The sequence below is a fragment of the Myxine glutinosa genome, chromosome 8 (assembly GCF_964187855.1).
Source record: "Myxine glutinosa chromosome 8, kmMyxGlut1.1, whole genome shotgun sequence".
Lineage (NCBI taxonomy): Eukaryota > Metazoa > Chordata > Myxini > Myxiniformes > Myxinidae > Myxine > Myxine glutinosa.
In genome coordinates, this window is record NC_136268.1 from 82,521,583 (window position 1) to 82,547,425 (window position 25,843).

The 25,843-nt window shown below is 45.6% G+C and overlaps 1 protein-coding gene across 1 annotated transcript in view; it reads right to left on the reverse strand.

Annotated features, from left to right (window-relative positions):
• Window positions 1-25,843, reverse strand: part of LOC137432640 (extracellular sulfatase Sulf-1) — a 199,824-nt gene that overhangs the window by 99,577 nt on the left and 74,404 nt on the right. The window contains exons 3-4 of the mRNA XM_068124726.2: window positions 24,088-24,327; window positions 23,343-23,494 (exon numbers count right to left, since the gene is read on the reverse strand). Coding sequence (XP_067980827.2) covers window positions 23,343-23,494; window positions 24,088-24,327 — 392 coding nt within the window. The remainder of the gene's footprint in view (window positions 1-23,342; window positions 23,495-24,087; window positions 24,328-25,843) is intronic.

Genomic DNA, 25,843 nt, shown 5'->3' on the forward strand with positions numbered 1-25,843 from the left:
GTTTTAGCTCTTTCACGAGCCTTGGGTCTGTGTACAATCCCCCACCACCCACCCATAAAAATACAACAATCGATGGGGTTGAGTGAGTAAAGCCTTGCCCTATTCCCTACACTGGTGTGAGTTCGATTCCATGGTTGGTGAGCATAAGTGTCTGCAATTTGTAATGGAGTTGTGACCTGTCAAGGATCAATTCTAGCCTTGAAGCATTCACTATTTGTCGTGAGCACCCTGATGCCCTGTCAAGAGTATGAGGTCAGCCGCCATCACCACACCGACATTCCCATTAATTAAGGTACTCAGTTCAATAGTCAATCATATATCAGTTCTGAAGCGCTTGTAGTACATGTATTTCATTTACTTCAGTGCGATACAGATCGTTTGTTTACTGAGCAGGACACACATTATAATCCCTTCAATCCATATAAGCAGAAATCAAAGGAAAACCTTGGAATGCTGAACTCTGCCTATAGGTGTTCTGTACATAGAAAAGACAAATACACATATACAAAACTGGACACCGAAGGGAAATTGGCTCAGTGAAGCTCCATTCGTTTTCTACTTTTAGCCATATGATCGATTCCGTTGGTATTGACTTAAAGCTGGTGTTGGCAAAGAAAGAGGAAGCAAATGTGGCAACCTTTGACTCAAGGTTCATCCAGGGTTATGTATCTCAATACCGGGTATCAGGAAGCATCACCTGCAGGACAGGCAGAATCATGGTTTGCTTGTGTTGCAGTATTTTTCAGTATGGCCTTGTGCCCAGGAAAGTAGTGGATATGTTGCTCACGGTGCACAACTCACTCGGAGTTTGCCCCAGCATCACTCGCTCGCATCCTTCACTTGGGTGACCAGCGAATCTGCTTGACCTTGGCTGCGTTCGTCCTCTGTGCCATTGTAACTCCTCTGGTTGGCTTCTGATAGACTCTGCTCTGCTCTACCCCACATTTGCTCTGTCTGTGCTTTTCTATCCTCGTTTTTTTTCTCCAATTCCATGGCCTCAGGCCATCCTTTTCAGCTCCAAGAGGACTGGGGTTCAGCCTGGTTACAATATCGATGTCTTTTTTCTCGTATCCCAGTTTTGAGCAGCTTTTACTTGTTCCCCAGCATAAGTATGCATGTGATTCCTGCTACAAAGTGTTAGGGACCAGCAATTTAACTTTTTCCCTACCCTGGGATGCTGCAAGGTCCTAGTGTCTTCCATGTCTACCACTTTACAATTTGATTGGATTTTAGCAGTTGTAATATTCCTTCCATGGTGTCTTGCCCGCAGCTATGCTCCGCAGCTGTTCCTAAGCAATGGGTCTATGACCATGCCGCTATCAACAAGTCCCTTTGCTGGAACTGGGTGCAGCAACTTACAGGAAGGACAAAGGCACATGACAACAAGCTTAACGAATTTTTTCCACGTAGTGTCCTTGAATAATTGATGTAGGTGACTGAGAAATTGCAAATTCTTTCCCCTATGGATTGTCATAGCTCAAACACCACAAAGTGCAAGCACGTAAACAACCCCTACTGAATCATTTCAGATATAAAGTGATAAAGTCATAAACATGTAACACTTCATAATTATACCTTGTCCATGAACATCCACTGTGCACAAAAAATTAAATAAATTAATACTATTCACCTTCGTTCATAACAGTATCCAATGGGTACACAATATGTATTAGCTCCTTTTCTGGTCTGAGGTTATATCGGTTCGGTCTTTTCAAGGTTATAACCTCAACAATCTTTGAACAAGAGCACAAGAAACTTTGCTCCCAAGGACATGGGAGTTGAATGTGCAAGCAATGCAGAGATAAAAGCCAGGTTGATGACTTAATTGGTTTAAAAGTCAATCCAAGGTTGAATTCAAGCGATGCTATCTTGTCCTCTTACCTGCAAGGTATACATGGTGCAGCCGCGTCCATTGTGACAAAAACACAAAGCATTCAGATATTTGCTTAGGCAAAGAGCAAGAAACGTAATGGTGCTGTCACACACGCAGATGCATGGTATAGGTGAACACTTGCTCGCGCTGTGTCGTGGGTCATTTGTCGCAATGCAGACACAACGCTTTTGCTTTTGGTTGGCAAACAAATCAATACAATGAGCACCCACTCCAACTTATCTCTGACCGTGGAAAAACTGTCCATCTGAGTGGAAAGACGAATGTGCATTTACCACCAAATCCAGCACCTGTAATTGGGTTATTCCTTACTGCTAGGCAGCAGTTTCAAAAGCAAACCGATCAATGAGTTTAAAGATGGGAGCTTCACAATTCACCCATTAATGAAAAAAGCCTATGCAATAGGAGGAAAACCACTTGGGGATAACGATATTCTAAACATTAATGTCTGACTTGTCTGTCATTCATGTCACATTGCATGTTCTTCAGTGAAAGGCTCAACCCAAACCGAATATTGCAGGTTAAAACAGTTGTACATTCTGGTTGAATATTGCAGGTTAAAACAGTTGCGCATTATGGTTGAATATTGCAGGTTAAAACAGTTGCGCATTATGGTTGAATATTGCAGGTGCACAGTACATTGCATAACATAATATTCGGTGCATGTCAAAGGAAAATGTTTTGAGGACCAGCAGGACAAAGTTAACGGATGATATACAATGCTCTAACAGAGCATCGCTTCTGCTGAAACAGTTTCTTGGCTCGTGTTACAATCCTGGACGAGTCTCCACTCCAGCACCGGGAAAGTCAGCTCGGGCAGGAATTTGAAATTTAGCCAAGGTACAAGCAATAGCTCGCCTACAATTCACGAGAGACACTGTGGGATCTCTAACGTCCACCAACTAATTCTGGCAGATGGGACACCGAGTTTAACTTACATCCGAGGGATGGCACCACACATTGGTGAATCACCATGCCTGTGAATATGTATATGTAAATAAATGAACAGCATTATAACTAATTAATTGACATATGTGGGAAAATTACACGCACAGACGAGGAATCAAACCTAGGTCCTCTAGTGAACCGCACCAGTTCTCTGCCATCTGAGCTACCTGGGCGACCCTGACTAAGCATGCAATTTTCCCAGATATGATTGTCACTCCCTTTCCGTTACTGTTTCCGGGGCACTCACTGCCAACCACAGGAGCACCAACGGCCTGTTCACGAGAGGGTCTTCCTCCAATAGGGGGACAAATCCTTGTCTGCTATTACAAACACCACTGGGGGTGGAGAAACACAATTAAATAAATGAAGAGGATTCTAACTAATTAATTGACAAAGGTGGGAAAATTACATTCCCCGACAAGCAATCAAACCCAGGTCCTCTGGTGAAATCCGCTCGGTTGGCACTTGACAGCGAGTGCCCCGGAAGCAGTAATAGAAAGAAAGTGACAATCATATATGGGAAAATTGCATGCTTTGTCAGGGTCACCCAGGTAACTCAGATGGCAGAGAACTGGTGCGGTTCACCAGAGGACCTGGGTTCGATTCCTGGTCTGGGCATGTAATTTTCCCACATATGTTAATAAATATGTATTGTATATGTATGTAGGTATGTCCATATAAATGTTTACCATATAAAACACAATGTGTGTTTATATATTTGTGTATTTGTGTATTTGTGTGATGTCTGTCCCATTTCATAAGGGTAGGTTTTAAAGCTTTGAGTAGCACTTTAGGAGGGATTTGAGTGGGACTTGAGTGGGGTTTTAATGGGCAATCCTTGAACGTGACTGTGTGCTCACCGGTTAAAATACCTAAAAGACTCCAAGGACCCAGAAGACCCCAAGGACCCAGATGATCCAAAAAACGCCAAGGATCCAAAAGACCCAAACGACCCTGAAATACACCAAAGACCCAAAAGGCCACAAGGACCCAGAAGACCCAAGTGACATATATATATATATATATATATATATATATATATATATATATATATATATATATATATATATATATATATATAATCGTTAGATTAAATAAGACGCGGACGTAGCTTCAGGACGTCGATCTTTAATTGTCGACAAGCTTTCGACCAACAAAGGTCTTCCTCTGAGTCTACAAAAACAGCAGGCATGTATATCAGTCAAGTATGTATCGTGATATGTGTGTAAGATGTGTGACATGTGTGTAAGATGTGTGACATGTGTAGAAAATGCATACAAAAGGAAGAGCCACGCCAAAGTTCACTCACCGGCCCCAAGTTCAACGGAAGTGAAGCGCACCTTCCAGTTACCGTTTGCGTTACAGTTCCGGTGCACGTGCATATACAAATATAGAGATATACATACATAAACACACAAGCATATATTCATATACCATTTATATTCATATAATATATTTATATATTTATATAAATGACATATAAAGGTAGAATGAATGAATGAATGAACGAATGAATGAAAGAATGAATGAATGAATGGGTTACGGTTAACAATTTGATTGGGTTGATGTAGGAACATGCTTTAGTCATCAAAATTTATGCCATGAGGGATTTTTGTCCGAAGTTTGTGTATCCAAAAGGACTCACGTTTCAGAATCGTGGTGTGTGATCGATTTGTGATTGATTCAATGGCAGAGATCTGAATGTCATTTATAGAGTGATCCGGTTGATTAAAGTGTATCGTGTAAGGTAGAGATTTGCCCTGACTGGTGTGGAAGTTATTGATTTCTGACCGGGTGTTATTAAAGCGTGTGTGGAGTGTATTCTCAGTTTTTCCAACATATTGTTTGGTGCACTTTTGGCAAGTGATTAGGTATATGACCCATGTAGATTTGCAGTTCATATAGGAGGTGATGGGGAATTTTTGTCCAGTGCTAGAACTACAGAATTTGTTTCCTTCTAGTAAATGTTTGTGAATAATGCATTTGTTTGCTGTGCATTTATAGAAGCCAGGGATCCTAGTTTGTTTGTTGTGGGGCTGTGGGTGCTTTGCTTTTACCAAGAGGTCCCTGAGTGTCCGACCACGTCGAAATGATGTTAGTGGAGGTTGAGGAAATGTGGTGCCGAGTGTTTCTGATTGATGGAGGAGAGGAAGGGCCTTATTCAGAATACTTGGCAATTGGGATGAGGTAGCAGAGTAGGTGGTTACCAGTGGGACACGGTTAGTTGCAGGTTTGGGTTTGAAGAGGTTAAAAAGGTAGTAGATTCTATTCGGGTGGATAAAACCATCAAATCTCGCTTGGTTCCGAAAGATCCTCATTGCCCTAACCTTTATTTTCTTCCTAAAATACACAAGGTAAACAATCCAGGTAGACCAATCGTATCTGGCTGCACATGTCCAACTGTTCTCATATCAAAATTTGTTGACTGTCATTTACGTCCTCTCGTGTTGAATCTCTCCTCATACCTCAAGGACACAACCAGTTTTCTGACCCACATCCAGGGATTGAACAGAATATACTCACCTTTCAACTCCCAAACCATTTTAGTCACAGCAGATGTTACATCCCTCTACACTAATATTCCACATTCAGAAGGCCTGTCTGCATGCCGCAAAGCCCTCGATACACGACAAGTCCCAATGCCACCTACTCAAGACCTTATGCGCCTATTTGAACTGACACTCAAACTGAATAATTTCCAATTCAACGGACGACATTACATTCAAACTCAAGGTACCGCTATGGGTACCCCTGTTGCACCATCGTACGCCAACATCTTCATGGGAAGGATAGAGGCCAAGATCTATGCACAACCTCATCACGGCATCTTGGAAAAATCCTGGGTACGTTATATTGACGACATCCAGTTCATCTGGTCAAAATCCCCCCGTAGTCTCACACAATTCCAAAATGAATTAAATTTGATTCATCCGACCATCAAGTTTACATTCGACAGCTCACAGTCCGAAGTTCACTTTCTAGACACATCACTCACACTTCAAAATAACAGACTCGAAACAGAACTATACACCAAACCAACAGACACTCACTCTTACCTTCTCCCTTCTTCATCTCATCCTAAACATACAATTGCAAGCATACCATACAGTCAAGCACTCAGAGTAAGACGCATTTGCTCAACAAAAATGGCAGAAGAAACTTCTCTTTGCCAATTAGAAACACACTTCATTGCAAAAAACTATGACCCTCACTCTGTGCAAGAAGCAATAACCCGAGCAAAACGCATACCGAGAGCAGACCTTCTGACTTACAAACCCAAACCTGCAACTAACCGTGTCCCACTGGTAACCACCTACTCTGCTACCTCATCCCAATTGCCAAGTATTCTGAATAAGGCCCTTCCTCTCCTCCATCAATCAGAAACACTCGGCACCACATTTCCTCAACCTCCACTAACATCATTTCGACGTGGTCGGACACTCAGGGACCTCTTGGTAAAAGCAAAGCACCCACAGCCCCACAACAAAGAAACTAGGATCCCTGGCTTCTATAAATGCACAGCAAACAAATGCATTATTCACAAGCATTTACTAGAAGGAAACAAATTCTGTAGTTCTAGCACTGGACAAAAATTCCCCATCACCTCCTATATGAACTGCAAATCTACATGTAATGGGTCATATACCTAATCACTTGCCAAAAGTGCACCAAACAATATGTTGGAAAAACTGAAAATACACTCTACACATGATTTAACAACACCCGGTCAGAAATCAATAACTTCCACACCAGTGAGGGCAAATCTCTACCTTACAGGATACACTTTAAACAACCGGATCACTCTATAAATGACATTCAAATCTTTGCCATTGAATCAATCACAAATCGATCACACACCACGATTCTGAAACGTGAGTCCTTTTGGATACACAAACTTCGGACAAAAATCCCTCATGGCATAAATTTTGATGACTAAAGCATGTTCCTACATCAACCCAATCAAATTGTTAACCGTAACCCATTCATTCATTCATTCATTCATTCATTCATTCATTCTACCTTTATATGTCATTTATAGAAATATATAAATATATTATATGAATATAAATAGTATATGAATATATGCTTGTGTGTGTTTTTTTTTTTTTTGTTTGTTTGTATACAAGATCGAGGCTCGTGAAAGAGCGAACATTCATCACACAGAAAGACAAACCGACACATAAAACATATAACATCGGGAGCGGTAGACAAGATGGGGAGAGAGGGGGAAGGACACAACACAACATTTGAGAGCAGGGACCGAGAGACATGGAGACATCTGAGATCTGAGAGAGGGCGAGGGCTTTGGGGGGGGGGGCATGGGAAGGGGGCGGTGGGAGAGGTATAAAACATATGGACACTGCCAGGACTTCCAGGAAAGAAGTTGGAATTTCAAACAAGGTTGATCTGGGGTGAATTAGCGGGGGTAGAAAAGATCAAGGTTTTGGATGGGGGAAGATAAGAGATGGTGGTGAACAGCTGTTTTAAAGACCTGGAGGGAGGAGTGGGATTGAAGGGAGTGAGGGAGTTTGTTCCAGAGGCAGGAGAAAAGAGGAATGAAAGAGTGAAGGTGAGCAGAGAGCCGAGATTTCGGCAGTTTAACCATCAGAGGGTTGCTGGCAGATCTTGTGCGACCTGTAGGAATATTTGGGGGACAGAGCACAGAGAGAGCTGGGGGTGCAAGGCCAGAGAGGAGTCGGTAGAAGACAGAAAGACCACCTACCTGCCTGCGGTGAGTGAGTGAAAGGCCCTCAGAGATAGCTTCATCGCGGGAGATTCCAATATTTCTGAAAGCTTTGGTTTCAACAGCGTGAAGCGGAGCTAGGTGTGAGGCAGGAGCACCGGCCCATACGGGAGAACAGTATTCCATTGAGCTGCGGATGAAAGCCTTGTATGTGGTGAGGAGCTCAGGTGTGCCGAGGAAGGACTTCGCACGACGGAGGGTGCCCAGTCGGCGACTGGCTTTGGAGGCCAGCTTGGAAATGTGGTTTTCCCAAGAAAGATCATGGCAGATAGTGAGACCCAAAAGCTTGAGCAACAGAACTTCTTGGAGAGGATTGTTGAGAAAGTAGATGGGAGGGTTGTCCAGTCGATCTTTTCGGAGAGACATAGTAAGAGTGTGAGATTTGTCAGGATTGAAAGACATGTTCCACTTGTTTGACCAGTCTGTGATTTTGTCCAAGTCTTCAGAGAGTGAGGAGGCTGCAGACTGCCGATCTGAGGGAAGAGGTATGGAGCGGCAGAGAGTGGAGTCATCAGCAAAGAGATAGAGAGGATTTTCAAAGAGTCAGAGAGATCATTGATGAAGACCAGAAAAAGCACGGGGCCCAGAACACTGCCTTGGGGAACTCCAGCCTGAACAGGAAGAGGAGATGAGAGAAACCCATTCAGGGCCACACGTTGACGACGACTAGAGAGGAAGTCCGCCAGCCATGCGTGGAGATTTCCATGGATACCAAAGGAGGAGAGTTTGGTGAGCAGAGCGGGGTGCCAGACCGTGTCGAAGGCACGTGATATGTCGAGGGAGACAGCTCTAATTTCCTGTTTGGCATTGAGGACCTCCATCCATTGTTGAGACAGCAGAAGCAGCATGTCCAGAGTAGAGTAACCTGGTCTGAAACCAAATTGATGATCAGAGATCAAGCCATTGGAGAAGAGGAAAGATTTCATATCCGAAGCAATGATGGATTCCATGACTTTGCTGATAATTGGGAGAAGGCTGATTGGTCTGTAGTTGCTAGGATCTGTTTTTGCACCTTTTTTGTGCAAAGCGGTGATGTTGGCTGATTTCCAAGCAGATGGCAGTTGACCTTGAGCAAAAGAGAGGGTGAAGAGAACAGAGAGAGGGTGAGATAGAGCGGCAGAGCAGGATTTTAGGACCCGTGGGCTGATGCCGTCGGGTCCAGTTGCAGAATCAGAGTCGAGGGTTGACAGAAACATTTCCACCTTGTCAGGAGGAAAGGACACGGAGTCCAGGAGCAGCAGGGTACGACTGGGTATGGTGGGTACAGAGAGGGATGGGTTTGGGACACAAGATTTAGAGGCAAACACAGAGTTGAGGCATTCAGCTTTTTCACGTGCGGAGTCAGCTGTGTAGCCATTTGAGGTAAGGGAGGGGATGGAGGGGGAACAAACACCAGAAACGGATTTGACCAGATGCCACCAGGATTTGGAAGAGGGAGACAGATAAGAGAGTTCGGTCTTGAGAACGGAGAGATATTGTTTCCTGGCTCTCCTCAGGGTGGACACACACTTGTTTCGGGCTTTGTGAAAGGAAATGAGATTTCCTTCCGTTGGATTTGCTTTCCAGGAGACGAAGGCAAGTTGTTTCTGGGCAACAGCCTCACCACAAGATTCCGTGTACCATGGATGGGAGGAAGGGTATGACAACTGAAGACGAGATGGGATAAATCTGTGCATGAGAGAGAGCAATTTACTTTGGAAGAATTCCCAGGATGAGTTGATGTCAGAGGTGGTAGAGATGGGAGACCAGTCCAGATGATTGATGGCTGCTTGAAGACCGTGCCAGTTGGCCTGAGTGAAATGCCAGACTCGTCAATGCGGAGCAGGCTCCCTGAGGATGGTCAGAGAGATGTCCACTTTAACAAGGACATGATCAGATGATCCGATTGGAGCAGAAGAAGAGCAGCAGACATTTTCAGGGAAGTTAGTCATAACCAAGTCCAGAAGAGAAGATGTTCCGTTGACTGAGATCCGGATCGGGAAATTGACAGATTGTGTCAGTCCCAGTGAGTCGCAGAAGTCCTTTGCTGAGGAGCCATGGCTGGTGAGAGAGGTACCCACACCCAGCCAACTGGCATGATGACAGTTGAAATCACCACATATGAGGAAGAGAGAGTTGGGATGAGTAGATAGAAGTTGGTCCATATTATCAGACAGCGAGATGTAGATGGAGTCATCACTGTTTGGTGGATGGTACAACACACATATGAACAAGAGGTGGGAGCGAAGGGGAAGCCGTAGCCAGAGGTATTCCTGGGGGTGAGGTGGAGAGAGTGCAGTGCAGGGCGAGTGAGGGAGAGAGTTTTTGATAAAGATAGCAACCCCACCTCCAGGACGACGCTCAGGTCTATCATACCGGAGGAGGGAGTAGCCCGGGAGAGATACTAAGGAATCAGAGACATCATAAAGGAGGAAAGTTTCTGTGAAGCAGATCACGTCTGGTTTGACAGAAGCAACCTGTATGGAGAGATCAGTTAAGTTTGAACGAAGGCCCCGGATGTTTGAGGTCCATACCGTTAATGAAGAGGAAGGGGGAGCATCAGATACAGAACAGGGGGAGGAGGGGTAGGGTAAGATGTGGAAGAGGTGGAAGAGGTAGGGAGAGCTGTTGAAGGTGTGTCAGAGATTTCAGAATAGCTCGGAGAAAGGGAAGGATGGGGCGGACAAAAGGTTTGATGGTGATTGGGTGAGGCACAATGAGGTGTTATTTGAGGAGGGGAAGAGCGAGGCAGAAGGTTGGGGGAGATGGAGGTGAGAGTTGGAAGGGGGAAGAAGCGGGGAGGACGCTTTGAGGAGGGGGAGTGAGAGGGGGGAAATTGAGAAGCAATGAGGGTGGGGAGATTTGGAGGGGAGGGGCGAGGGGGCGTCTTGGCGGGGAGGGGTGAGGGGGTAGTTTAGGAGGGAGGGGGCAAGGGGGGAGATTTGAAAGGGATGGGTGATGGGGAAGATTTGGAGGGGAGGGGTGATGGGGAAGATTTGGAGGGGAGGGGTTATGGGGAAGATTTGGAGGGGAGGGGTGAGATTGGATTTTAGAAAGTGTACGATTTATGGGAAACGAACATTTATTGCAAAATGAGTTTCTTGTGACCTTCGAGTTAAAAATACGTTTAAGGATGCTGGATGGAGGATGGAGTGCAGGAGAGTTTAGGGAATGTAGAAAAAGGGCACTATAGGAGATGGATATTTTTTTGGGGATGAATTGATTTGGTGAGCAAGTCGAAAGCAGCCTTTTAAAGAAGAAGAAAAAGGTGTTATAATATATGACGGAATACATAACTTGAGGGGAAAGTGTAAACATTGAAGGTTAATAACAGTGAAAACTATCTGGGGAAATGGGGGAGAAACACGGGTCGAAGAACGAACGAACGAATAAGAATGAATAAACGAATGAGAACAGAGAAGGGATTTTTTTTTTTTTTTTTTTTGAGTTGAGATTTACACAAGGAAGTAGGCTATGGGTGAAAAGTCTGGGAATACAGAGAACGAAAGTTATTGGATCACAAACGACAGACCGCTGAGAGAAAAACAAAGCGTCAAGGTTGTACAGTGTACACTGTACAAGGCCTCAAGACACGACACGAATTAAAACGATTTTCAATACAGGCATGAAAGATTATGCACCGAAAAATCTTCGTCGGGACACAATATACGTACAACACCATAAATAAATACAGTTTTAACGAAAATACAAATGGGAACAATCACTTAACTTCGATTTCAAATCGTTCGCGACGCGGCAAAGGCCTTGCTCGCGACGCGGCAAACAGACGATCCTAATATACAGTTTTCTACACATGTTTATGTATGTATATCTCTATATTTGTATATGCACGTGCACCGGAACTGTAACGCAAACGGTAACTGGAAGGTGCGCTTCACTTCCGTTGAACTTGGGGCCGGTGAGTGAACTTTGGCGTGGCTCTTCCGTTTGTATGCATTTTCTACACATGTCACACATCTTACACACATATCACAATACATACTTGACTGATATACATGCCTGCTGTTTTTGTAGACTCAGCGGAGAGACCTTTGTTGGTCGAAAGCCTGTCGACAATTAAAGATCGACGTCCTGAAGCTACGTCTGCGTCTGATTTAATCTAACGATTATTTATTCAATGCAAATGAGACGCCCTGCTCATACTGTGGAGTTTCTACTATTTCTTACAGTTATATATATGTGTATGTATATATATATATATATATATATATATATATATATATATATATATATATATACGTATATATATATATATATATATATAAATATATAAATATATATATATATATATATATATATATATATATATATATATATATATATATATATATATATATATATATATATACACACACACACATATACAGACAGACGGACAGCCACTCCTGTTTTATAATGTCGATATACATTATTATACACATATGTATATACAGTCACATGAAAAAGTAAGTACACCCTATGTAAAGTTTTGACTTTTTCAATATATTTCAACATACAGCTATTTGATCTTCATTTCAACAATATTGACAGATAAAGGTGATATAATATAACAAATATCATGAAACATTTACATTTTGTAGTCCATTATCTATCTATAATTCCAGTAATCTCTGTGTGTGTGTGTGTTTGTCTGTGTGTTTGTCTGTGTGTTTGTCTGTGTGTTTGTCTGTGACCGCTGTTTCTCGACAACCACGGGTCCGATATACTTTAAACTTGCCAGGTATATTGCTGGGGACCCGAGGATGTGCCTTTTCAAGGTTTCATATTAATCGGAGAAGTAGTTACCGAGCTATGGCGATTTCTTTACCAAACTCCGCAAGCCGTTCGCTTTGGACCAAACCATTTCATGTAAATAGAGGGGGGGGATTGTCACCGTACTCGCAAGCCGTTCGCTTTGGCTTTGCGAATGGACCAAACCATTTCATGTAAATAGAGGGGGGGGGGGGGGATTGCCACCGTACTCGCAAGCCGTTCGCTTTGGCTTTGCGAATGGACCAAACCATTTCATGTAAATAGAGGGGGGGGATATAATTTTAGATATATATATAGTACGGGCATGCCCTAGTATAATATAAATAAACATAAATGCAAATTTCGCATGTGGAAAAATTAAGAACACCCTTGGCTCCAATAGGTGGTATTGCCCCCTTTGGCAGAAACAACCTCAAGTAGGTGTTTCTTATAACTGTCTACCAGTCTCTGACATCGACTGGGAGAAATTTTTGCCCACTCCTCCATGCAGAATTCTTTCAGCTGTGCGATGTTTGAGGGGTTTCTTGCATGCACAGCTCGTTTCAAATCCCCCCACAACATCTCGATGGGATTTAGATCCGGGCTTTGACTTGGCCATTCCAGAACCATGCATTTCTTTTTTTTCAACCATTCCTTGGTGGATTTACTGGTATGTTTAGGGTCATTGTCATGTTGCAAGGTCCACCTTCGGTTGAGCTTCAACATTCCGACAGATGGCCTCACGTTATCCTCAAGCACCCTCTGGTACAATGAAGAATTCATAGTGGATTCTATGATGGTGAGCTGCCCAAGCCCTGATGCAGCAAAGCTGCCCCAAACCATAATATTTCCACCACCATGCTTTACTGTTGGTATCAGGTTCTTGTGGTCAAATGCTGTCTTTGGTTTTCGCCAAACATGTCTTCTGGTACTGTGGCCAAATAGCTCTACCTTTGACTATCTGTCAGGGCACATTGTTCCAGATGTGCTGGTCTTTGCCGAGGTGTTCATTGGCAAACTTTAGTCTTGCCCTGGTGTTCTTTCTGGACAGCAAAGGTTTCCTCCTGGCACACCAGTTCCCATGTAGATCAAATTTGTGCAGCCTCTTTCTAATTGTAGACTCGTGCACTTTGACATCAACAGTGGCAAGAGCTACCTGTAGGTCCCGTGATGACATTCTGGGGTTCTTAGAGACCTCTTTCAGCATCTTGCGGTCTGCTCTCGGGCTGAACTTGCTGGGGCGGCCTGGCCTGAACAAGTTGGCAGTTGTTTGGAATCTTCTCCACTTGTAGATGATCTTCCGGACAGTCGAATGATTGATTTAAAATTGTTTGAAGATCTTTTTAAATCCCTTCCCAGACTCGTAGGCATCTATAACCTTCTTTCTGAAGGCCTCAGAGAGCTCTTTTGATCGAGGCCTGGTGACGCCGCACACTTCAACAACAAAGAGCAAACCAAACTAAATGTCTGAGGTTTAAATAAGACAGGTTCCTCAAAGATCCTCTCTAACGATGTTCTAATCATTTGCACCTGAGCTGGTGCACCTGATTCTAATTTTAGGTATTTGAAGTAGTGATAAATGTAAGGGTGTACTTCCTTTTTTCACATGCGAAATTTGCATTTATGTTTATTTAAATTATACAATGGACTACAAAATGTAAATGTTTCATGATATTTGTTATATTATATCACCTTTATCTATCAATATTGTTGAAATGAAGATCAAATAGCTGTATGTTGAAATATGTTGAAAAAGTCAAAACTTTACATGGTGTGTACTTACTTTTTCACGTGACTGTATGTATCTATATTATAAAACAGGAGTATCCGTTTGTCCGTGCCCAAACTACTCCCTCAGTTTTGGGGCTAGCCCCACCTAACCTTCTGTGGAATGTTTTGGGGTCCCAGCGGATGTTGTAAGGTAGGTAGGAGGTTTCAAAAATTCCTCAATACAATTATGATTTTGAAAATAACTCGATACGAATCTGCCGTGAATCCGGAAGTGGACAGATGACAGTTATGAGCTGGTTTGATAATATCCCAAAACAACCGTCATTTATAACAGTATTTTGTTAAAATATCAATTTATGATTGGAATGACGTTTGGAATTGAGAGAATACAATTACGATTTTGAATTCGTAATTGTGTTCACCCAACCACATGGAACTACTTCACATCTGGATTTAAATATTTGTTTATGTCACAAATGTTGGTAAAAGATTATTTTTTATATTTATGCTATTTAATTTGTGATTGGAGTTATGCTGTTTGGAATGAAAATAGCGATATTGAGTTCAACTGAATGACGAAATGCCGTGACGGTTTCTACTTTCTAAGCGTATCATTCGCAGATCTCCATTTGCAGATTCAACATTGACTGGGTATATAACCATTCAAATGGGTACGTTTTTCGTAGAAATCCTTCACGAACCTGCTGTCCATGCTTGATGTTCGACTACAGGTGGCACAGGAATGTGGAATTTATTGGTTTCATGGTTTCGCATTCATCGTTTCTGCATTGTATGTTTGCCTTCGGCTCCCCACCCATGCGTAGCCATGCGTAATATGTATTTTATATATATATATATATATATATATATATACATATATATTGTTGCGAATATGGAATTTGGCCTCCATATCCGCTTGTAAATATTCCCCTATTTTCTCCAATACTCCCCAACTTTCCCCAATCCCCCATTCCCTAGTCCCATTGCATGTAAACAACAATCAGTAGAGCCGACCTTCCCCTTATTCCCCCATTAAATGTCGTGCCCAGGTCCACCGCACCACACGTAGACAACTTTCGGACATCTTCCTAGTTATTCTTAATCTATGTCAGTTAAGGCCTCGTTTCCATTAATTATGACTCTTCGTTGCACCAGAATGTGATTATATGGCATCAGTAGTGAGTTTAGGACCTTTCCCATACCTCCTCCCATCTTCTTCCCCAACCAACTATGGCTGCAGCAACGGAGGGCATGGGGGCGGCGTGGCGGCGCGGGGGAGGATGCGTCCTCACACCGGCTCGATTAGCGCCATTGACCACGCGCTCCACGGGGTTACCAGAGGGGCTGGCTGTCAGCTCCTCGTCAAGGGCGGAGCCTGGTAACCCCCCCCGCACCCAATCAGAAGGGCGGACCGATTCCATCTGGGGCGGAGCTAACGAGCCGAGGGCGTGTCACTCCCCGCCGGATATACGTGGCGACTTAGCGGACGTGACGAGAGAATGAGAGATGCGCCTCAGCTTGGAGAGAGAAGCCACCGCCACCCCCAGCGCGACGATACCTCCCCGCATCTTTGGACCGGACCGGACCGTACTGTACCCTGCCCCGAGCCCAGGAGGACCTGGAGCCATCGATACCCGCTTTCCTGTCATCAACCCCCGTGTGAGTCAGCCGTTGTCCCGTTTGTCTGTCGTCTGTCCGGGGTTAATATAAGAGTGTGTCTAAGTGCCTGTCTTTCTGTGATTATACCTCTAGCCCCTGTAATCTGACCTTTCCGTACGAATATAATCTCCTCCGGAGGTCTTGAGAATTGAAACATTGGTGTCGTATTGTGTTATTGTAATCCAGCCGGGTGTCTTCTTTTTCTTATTGAGCCAGCATCGCGCGACTAGTCAACGTTCGGGCACAATCGGGTAACTTGTGCAGACGTGGTCATACCATAAAACCGCTCGGTAAATAACATCCAAGCCACGTCTGTAACAATTGGTTGTCAGGAGTTGGATTCGAACCTGGGACTAAATTTATTTAGCCCAAATTTTGGACACCAATTGTGTTAGTACGGTAACAATTGCTGTCTGGGAGTGAGATTCGAGGCCCGACCAAATTTTGAAAAAAAAAAAAAAAACGAATAGAGGAAAAAAAAAAAAAAAAAATTTGGTCAAAATTTGGAGCGGCCGAAATTCGTTTTGTTTTACAAAACCCGAATTTTGAAAGTCGCGCTATGGCGGATCAAGACGGCTGGGGTCCGGTAGGGGAGAGTGAAGCAGGGTCGGTCCAGGACCAAATTGAGACACGTGAGGAGAGCGAAACAGCGGGGGTAGCAAACGCACAAAATGGCGCCTCGCTGGTCACCGCGCCCGCGACCGTAGCAGCGCCGCCGATGGATTGGGGCCTATTTATGGAACAAATAAAGGCGCTCATGGTCCAGACAAGTGAAGACCTGAGGAATGACTTGGGAAACCAAATGGGGGTAATGAGGGACGAAGCGAGGGGTACCAGTGAGGGGTTAGACAAGAAATTTGGGAAGTTAGACAATAATTTTGAGGGGTTAGACAACGGGATAAAAGAAGTGAAAAATGGGTTAATGGGGGTAGAAAATAGAATGGCTGCCCAGGAGAATCAGATAGAGGGAGTGAAAAATGGGTTAGAGGGGTTAGAAAACAGTATGGAAGGCAAATTGAGGGACATGAGGGACCAAGCGGAAAGGGAAGTTAAACAAATGGAGCAGCAGATAGAGGGGGTCAGAATGGGGGTAGAAACCAAACTGGATGCTCACAGGGAGGAAATGGAGCAGATGAGGGTGGCATCTGGGCAGGAGATGCAAGTGATGGGAGAGGAGATCAGAAGAGGAGTGAGTGAGGAGGTCGGAGGAGTGCGCGAGGAGGTGAGGCACTGTAAGGAGCACATGGAGAAGGAGGTGAGAAAGGGGACTGTAAAGTTACAAGGGGGCATAGAGGTCCTGACGCAGGAGGTGGAACAGCTGACGGAGGGACAAAAAGGACTAACGGAGCAGGTTCAAAGGAACACTGCGGTATTAGGAGGGTTGAAAGCGACACAAAACGACATAAAAAACGACTTGATAGCGACAAAGAGGGAATGTCAGATGGTACGTGAGGGACTGACAACGAGGTTGGACGAGGTGATAGAGGTAATGGAGACGAAGGACCGGCAGGTGAGGACGCACATGGAAACGGTCAAGGTAGCCTTAGAGGATGAGCTTGAGGAGACGTACCGGGGAATAAAAGAGGTGAAGCACAAATTAGAAGAAGTGGAAGAAGGGATGAGCGAAATTAAGAAGCGACGGAGAGGGGATAAGAAAGAGATAAAAGAGGAGATAAAAGAATTGGTCCAGAGTCTGTGTTTGGATCGTGATGATGTGCTCATTAACCGGATGAGGGATTCGCAGGTGATGGAGGAGAAGCGAAGAGGAAGAGGACCCGGTGTAAGTGGTGACCAATATGGTCGTGCGTATGATGCGCCAGGGGATTTAAAAAGCTTGGGGATTGGTTTGGATCCGGGTGTTCGTGAAAGGCCGTTGGTGAGGTGTGTGACAGGTCTGGTGTGCGAAAAAGGAGGTGTGCAAGAAAGTCCGACTCTGGGGTGTGTGAGAAAAAAGTGTGTGCCAAGGAGTGAGGGTGCTGGCGAGAGTGAGTCGGTCGTAGCGCGTGTGCGAGGGAGCACATGGAAGCGCGGTGTGGTAAGTGTTACAGAGGGTGTGACGGGAGAGTGTGCGCAAGGGTGTGCGCGAGAGAGGTGTGTAACGGACAGGTGCATGAGGAAAGAGTGCGCTGTCAGAAGTAAGGAAGAATGCACACCTGTGGTGAGTGTTACAGAGGGTGTAACGGGAGAGTGTGCGCGAGAAAGGTGTGTGACGGACAGGTGCATGAGGAAAGAGTGCGCTGTCAAGAGTAAGGGTGAGTGCGCTGTCAAGAATGGAGGTGAGAGTAGTGCGAGTGACAAGGAGAGTGAGCTGGTTGTGACAGGTGAGCGAGGATGTACACCTGGGATGGAAGGATGCACACCTGGAATGGTAGAGCGTGAGTGGGAATGCACGCTGGAGTTGGTGGTGAGGCACGTGGTTGGGTGTGCGAATGAGGGCACACCTGTGATTGTCACAGAGGAGGTGACCGAGGAGGGGGCGCGAAGCGGTGTATTGGTGAGGTGTGCGAGCAACGAATGTGTGCCAAAGTGTTCGGTGGTCAGGTGTGTGACCAAGGCTGTGAGTGGAATGGGTGTACCTGGGTGTGTAAGGAAAGGTACGAGGAGCATGGGCACGGCTGGATGTGTGAGCAAGGAACGGGCTGCGGGATGTAAGCATGCAGGTGAAGCATCGACGTTAGACGGGGTAGAGTTTAGAACGACTTTTAGCCGAAGCAGGCCCTCGGTGCGTGCCGGGCCTCGCTTTGAACGGCCGCGTCCAGGCTCCACTAGGCGGAGCTGGCAGCCCGATAGGAAGGGTCGTTATGGCGACCACGTTTTGTTGAGACGTGCCGGCAGGTCGAGATCGGGACATTGGATGGCTCCACGCCGAGGTGATGCGTGGGATCTCGGCCCGGGTAAGCCCCCGTCCCTGCACCGAGTGCCGGACGCATCCAGCCGCTGGCACAAAACAACCAGCATCCATTGCTTGGCTTTACGAAGCCGGGCTTTGGACAGGGATTGGCGCACCGAGAGGTATTAGTGAGTCGACTGGGTGATGAGGTTAGTGTTTTGGACCCAAAAATTGGAGAAAAACAAAATTTGATGATTGGCAAGGGATTGGCAGTAGTGATTGGCGGATGATGGGTAGTGATTGGCAAATTTTTGATTTATTGAAATTTGATGTGCAAAATTGGTAGTGAGAGACCCCCGATGTGGTGGGATGGCATCCCTGCCACCCTTCCCATGTGGGGGCAAAGGAGCAATAGCTTATGGGGTGTATGGCAGTGAAAACTAGCCCGGGTGGGTTAGGATATTGTGTGTAGGGCCCTAGAAGATGACATTAGGTGACGTTAAGATTAGTTAGTGACTGATACCTGTAGTGGGGACGCAGGTAGATTAGTATGGATGATAATGACGAGGGAGCGCAATAGTTTAAAGGGACGACTGGGAAGCGCAAGTTTCAGAAGGGAGTAGTTAGATGAGATGATGCCGTGTGTGTGTGAGGATGGAACAGGTGTGATTGCACAGGTGTGCAACTGGACAGGTGTGTGGAGCAGTGTATGAGTAGTGAGTGTTGTGGATCAGCGCGAATGCGCTTGGGGAGAGAAGGGTGCAGGTGGCACCAGGTGTGAGAGCACAGGTGTGCAGGTACAGGTGTGTGGAGTAAGTGGTACGGAGTGGTGTGCATGGTGCGAAGGTGTGAATGGGGGAAGAGTGGACCCCCATCACGGATACCCGGGGCGGGTAGTGTAAGTGTTAGGTAGAGGGTATAGGTAAATTGTGGTTGGATATTGGCATTTGTGGTGCGGTTGCAGAATGGTGTTGTGAATGGGTGCATTAGTGTTGTGGAAATGGCTGGGCGTGTAGCCTGTTAGTGCGTGTAGTTGGTTGGGCACTCCACCACTGTGAGGATGTCGGCCAGGTGATGCCGCAGGTGGGCTCTGGGAGCCGGTAGAGTTGTGGATGGGGCCCGAGGATCCGGAGGACGGACCCGGGTAGCCCAGTGCCAGAGAGGGCACCGAGTGGGGAGAGTGCCAGAGGGCCTTCCCGAGGTAGTTAGGTTAGGATAAGGAGCAGGTAAGCTCGGAGGCAACTGCAGTGGTGGAGGTGTGCAGGTGGGTAGACCCACTGGGAGAGGTACACGTCGCAGCCCAGAAATTGTACGAGGGCACCGGGAGATGAATCGGGGGAGTGAGACCCCAAATTGAAGAGCACCACAGTTTGGCCAATGGGAATTGGTTTTTAGAACCCATAGTGTAAGAGGGCCAATGGTTTGGCCGGAGAAAGACCCCGGGTAGTGTAAAGTTGTTAAAGTCATTTAGGAAATAGTTAGGATTGATGAACCTGTCGCACCATACGCAGCCACTTACCTGTGGTGATGATGATGACTCCACACCTGTGTTTTCTTTGTTTTGTTGCAGGAAATGAAATTGCTGTGTGGATTGTGAGACGCATCACGACGTGGATGAGACATTGGGGTGATTCCATCTCTCCCTCCCTAGGAGGGACTGATGATGAATTGGTGATGGCAAATTATGATGTTGAGATGGAGATGGCAAATTTTGATGAGAGTTGAAAATGGCAAATTTGATTGGTTAGGAGGGAGAGAAGACGAATTTGGTTTATGGGAGGAACGGGGAAGACAGTAGGGATGTTTGTTGATGTGTAAAGTAGATGTTTATGGGTAGTGTTGTGTTTTGTGGATACAGTAAGGGGTAAGGGAGGGGCCATGTAGGTTACCTGGTGGGGGGGGGGGGGCGTACGATAGGAACGTACCTGTCTCACCTGGTTCCCATGTGCCCCCAGTGTGCATCACCTTACATTGCGTGCACTTTTGCGCCCTTACCACCTTACTCACTTGTCTGCTTCTTTTGTCTCCCACCTCCGAGGATCTGGCTTTGGGGTAGAGAGAGAGGAGAGAGAGGTGCTGGCTGCGCAGTTGTGGGCCTGCACTTTCGCTGTTTGCTGCCGGGATCGATACACCATATGGACCGCAATGTTTGTGGCCACCCACAATGGACCGCAGTTCGTTTGCGGCCAAGCATCACCCGTTGATGGACCTATGGGTCAACGTGGCACCTATGCCATAAAGGTGAACCACTGTTAATTAACACCACTGAAGGCCACACGAAGAGCAAGAGACACCTGCAGGGTTAGGGGTTGTCGAATTTATTTTTATTCCAATGAACAATGGTGACTGCACCGATTGGTGGTGGGGTGGTGCTTTTGATGCTGGGAAAGGGTGCTCTGCACGTTATTAAAGGCCGTCGGCCACAGAGCACTCGTGGGTTGGTGTATCGATGTTGGCAAGCGCGCTCTCTCTATGCATAACATCTGCATGTGTTCCTCCAAAAACAGGTCCTGGATCGTAGTGTAGATATCAGCGTAATCTTGTAAATAATGCTCCCTACCGGCTGTATGTTTAGTTTGAGGATTCTTTCCGGATTCGGTTATCCTGTGGGTGTGTTTCTGTGAGGAGAAGGGTGCAACGTCGCAGGGGGACATATTTACTCATTTGTGAATATCTGTAAAACTGTCGCACTCAGGGTAGAGTTAATAGTAGAGGGAACTACATTGCGTGCCACACTAAAGTAGGTAAAAATTTATCGGGTCGGGACGCCCCGAGGGTAGAGAAGGGTGCAATGTTGCGAATATGGAATTTGGCCTCCATATCCGCTTGTAAATATTCCCCTATTTTCTCCAATACTCCCCAACTTTCCCCAATCCCCCATTCCCTAGTCCCATTGCATGTAAACAACAATCAGTAGAGCCGACCTTCCCCTTATTCCCCCATTAAATGTCGTGCCCAGGTCCACCGCACCACACGTAGACAACTTTCGGACATCTTCCTAGTTATTCTTAATCTATGTCAGTTAAGGCCTCGTTTCCATTAATTATGACTCTTCGTTGCACCAGAATGTGATTATATGGCATCAGTAGTGAGTTTAGGACCTTTCCCATACCTCCTCCCATCTTCTTCCCCAACCAACTATGGCTGCAGCAACGGAGGGGATGGGGGCGGCGTGGCGGCGCGGGGGAGGATGCGTCCTCACACCGGCTCGATTAGCGCCATTGACCACGCGCTCCACGGGGTTACCAGAGGGGCTGGCTGTCAGCTCCTCGTCAAGGGCGGAGCCTGGTAACCCCCCCCCGCACCCAATCAGAAGGGCGGACCGATTCCATCTGGGGCGGAGCTAACGAGCCGAGGGCGTGTCACTCCCCGCCGGATATACGTGGCGACTTAGCGGACGTGACGAGAGAATGAGAGATGCGCCTCAGCTTGGAGAGAGAAGCCACCGCCACCCCCAGCGCGACGATACCTCCCCGCATCTTTGGACCGGACCGGACCGTACTGTACCCTGCCCCGAGCCCAGGAGGACCTGGAGCCATCGATACCCGCTTTCCTGTCATCAACCCCCGTGTGAGTCAGCCGTTGTCCCGTTTGTCTGTCGTCTGTCCGGGGTTAATATAAGAGTGTGTCTAAGTGCCTGTCTTTCTGTGATTATACCTCTAGCCCCTGTAATCTGACCTTTCCGTACGAATATAATCTCCTCCGGAGGTCTTGAGAATTGAAACATTGGTGTCGTATTGTGTTATTGTAATCCAGCCGGGTGTCTTCTTTTTCTTATTGAGCCAGCATCGCGCGACTAGTCAACGTTCGGGCACAATCGGGTAACTTGTGCAGACGTGGTCATACCATAAAACCGCTCGGTAAATAACATCCAAGCCACGTCTGTAACAATATATATATATATATATATATATATATATATATATATATATATATATATATATATATATATATATATATATATATATATATATATATATATATATAACGTGCTCATTAGTAACAGGTTCAGTTTGAGGATTCATCCCACCAGGACCAGACGTGTTTTGGAACGAGTCTTTTTAACATCTTACCACACTCTGGACATTGATGAAGAGTGTGGATAGCTGATTGTTAAGGTTTTTTTGTACATTTTTCCTCTCTCCTTTTGTAAAAGGTTGGGTGTTGAAACAATACGATATTTGCATGTGGATCAAATAATAATTATAGTTGCCTTCTTATTTGGTTTATTCAATCTTTCTCCAAGTCTAGAACCGCTAGTTGCCTGTTTTTCGTCACTAAATCAGCATTCTACCTATTTTTTAGTTATTGATTGCTCCTATTAAAAAATAACCTTTTTGGATTTTATCGGCTTGTTGACCTTCGTGAGAACTCTGTTTTCTATGTCTGGTCCATTCGCTGCAGAAAGGTCATCGGGTGTGCTTATGTTCAAGAAAAAACAATCAGTGCATGGAACAGTAACTGTGACATACAGTATGTAAAGAAGACAGGAAGCATAATACAAGCCTCCATATATATATAATTTCTGACAGTTGCAACATTAGTTGAGAAACTTAGCCTTGCAAATCGCACCATGCTAACTTACACTCCCAGCGTGAGTCTAACATGGTAACGGACAAGGCAAAGCCTCGATTGATGCAAACAATCACTCCGTCGCCACACATGGAGCGGCACAAAACCCACTTCAATCTCGTTGCTGTCAGGGTGCCACATGCCCGTAACGCATGGCGTGGTTGGGCATCAGTGGCGAGGACAGTATGTAGCTCCCAAGACAGCAAAGCTAAACAAAGAAACACACGGGATGAGACCTTGGAATAGTCGAAGGTATGACGCTCCTTGACGCCATTACGGTTGAGCGTGTAGTTGTAGAAGCGCGAATTCTTGACCAGGCCAAGCCACTGCCTCCAGCCCTGAGGTACGTAACTGCCGTTGTACTCATTCAAATACTTCCCAAAAAAGCCTGCAGGGAAGAATCAGGCGGCATGTGGTTCTTACATGACGCCATCTTGGTTGCTGAATACCTAACATTAGTACAGATCATCCAAATATTATTGCAGCTTAACTGGTAAATGTGTATTTGCCTGGGATTCAATTAAAAAGTTGGTCTGGTGGCTGGATCACGACTGCTGATGCTGATGTGGTGTCCTCGTAGATTAGGGCGACACTTCTGAATTTAGACATTTTTGTGGAACGCAACGGCCTACTCCTTTTGAAAGGCACCAGAGAATCTTTAATGTCCATAAGGAAACGCAAGCAGGGCAGCAGTTGCATAACGTCCCCTAGAAAGGACAGCCCTTTCATTGAAGCAGTGCCCACCCTTGTGAAGGACCATGATGAGTCGAAAGTCCTCCTGGGATTTCAAGTATGATTACACAGCTATGAATGAGCTATCCTGCCAATTGGTTAATGCAGTTAGGTCTGATATTGCTTCTCATCTGAAAGTTTAAAATAAATATTACTCTTATGACTATTACTTAAACATTGTTAATCATTATGGAAGCCATAGTACAAACCTGAACCAAATAATTCCTCTATGATTTGATCTTATCTCACCTGTGCTATATCCAGCATTTCGCAAATGCACAGCAAAGGTGTGCGGTTCATGCTCGGCTTGCCAAGCACGTGAAGAGCAGTTCTCATTGTTGGTGTACACGTTGTGGTTGTGTGCGTACTTCCCAGTGAGGATGGATGAGCGTGATGGACAGCACATTGGCGTCGTCACAAAGGCATTGGTGAAGCTTGCGCCACCCTGCTCCATCAGACGTCTGGTCTTTTCCATCACGTGCATAGAACCTGAACAGGTACCAAGCAGTTTGACCAACTTTTTGGTTTGTTTGTCTGTCTGAGACATGAATAGGTCATCCACATATGATATATGCAATGTGAGTGAAGGGTTAAATCGAGAAACTAGAACGGCACCTGATAGAGCACATACCTAAGCCAGGCTGAACGGTTTACATTTTGTATCCCACTGATAGGCCGGATCTGTTTCCGGACCATTTATCCTTGTCAAAACCAAAATCTAATTGGCTTGTTATTGTCACCGACCCAACTCATCAAGCAACTTTCGCCATAACCCGTCCACAACGTTTTGAAATACCGTGCTATATATCTTGGTGTACGCACCTCCAGGACCTTCAATGTGACCTTCAAATTGATCTCATGCTGACCTGGAGATGTTGATAATTTATTGCCTTTCCTGGAAAAAAAATCGTGTTGGTCTCATCTCTCAATGGTGAGAGAGGATGGATCCACAGCTCAATGGAACACTGCTCTCCCTTCTGGGCTGGTGCTCCTGTATTACACCGAGGTGATGGTGATGAATGATTTAAAAAATATTTTTTTATTTAAATATCGTATCCTGATCCTGATTCGAATCGTCACCAAAATCGAATCAATTTGTCCTTGTCACACACCTAACCTGTCCACTAAGTTTTGGCCGAAACCATCCTTCACGTTTTGAGATAACCTGCTCACAAACAGACAAGAAAGGACGTTAGGCGGTAGGTAGACTGACAGGTATGACGAAACATGGCGACTTCAATTGTCATCATGCCAGCTGGCTGGGTGTGGGTTCCTCTCGCACCAGCCATGGCATTTCAGCAAAAGACTTCTGTGACTCATTGGGACTGACACAATCTGTAAATTTCCCGACCCAGATCTCAGTCAACGGAGCATCTTCTCTTCTAGACTTGGTTATGACTAACTTCCCTGCATATGTCTGCTGCTCTTCTTCTGCTCCAATCGGTTCTTCTGATCATGTGCTTGTTAAAGTGGACATCTCTCTGGCCATCCTCGGAGAGCCTCCTCAGCGCCGACGAGTCTGGCATTTTACTCAGGCCGACTGGCATGGTCTTCAAGCAGCCATCAATCATCTGGACTGGTCTCCCATCCTTACTGCCTCTGACTTCAATTCTTCCTGTGAATTCTTCCAAAGCAAATTGCTCTCTCTCATGCACAGATTTATCCCATCTCGTCTTCAGTTGTCATACCCTTCCTCCCATCCATGGTATACTGAATCTTGTGGTGAGGCAGTTGCCCTGAAACAACTTGCCTTTGCCTCTTGGAAGGCTAATGCAACGGAAGGCAATCTCAGTTCCTTCCACCATGCTCAAAACAAGTGTGTGTGTCTACCCTCAGGAAAGCCAGGAAACAATATCTCTCTACAGTCAAGACTGAACCCTCAAACCTGTCTCCTTCCTCCAAATCTTGGTGGCGTCTGGTCAAATCCGTTTCTGGTGTTTGTTTCCCCCTCCATCTCCTCCCTTATCTCAAATGGCTACACAGTTGACACCACACGTTACCAAGC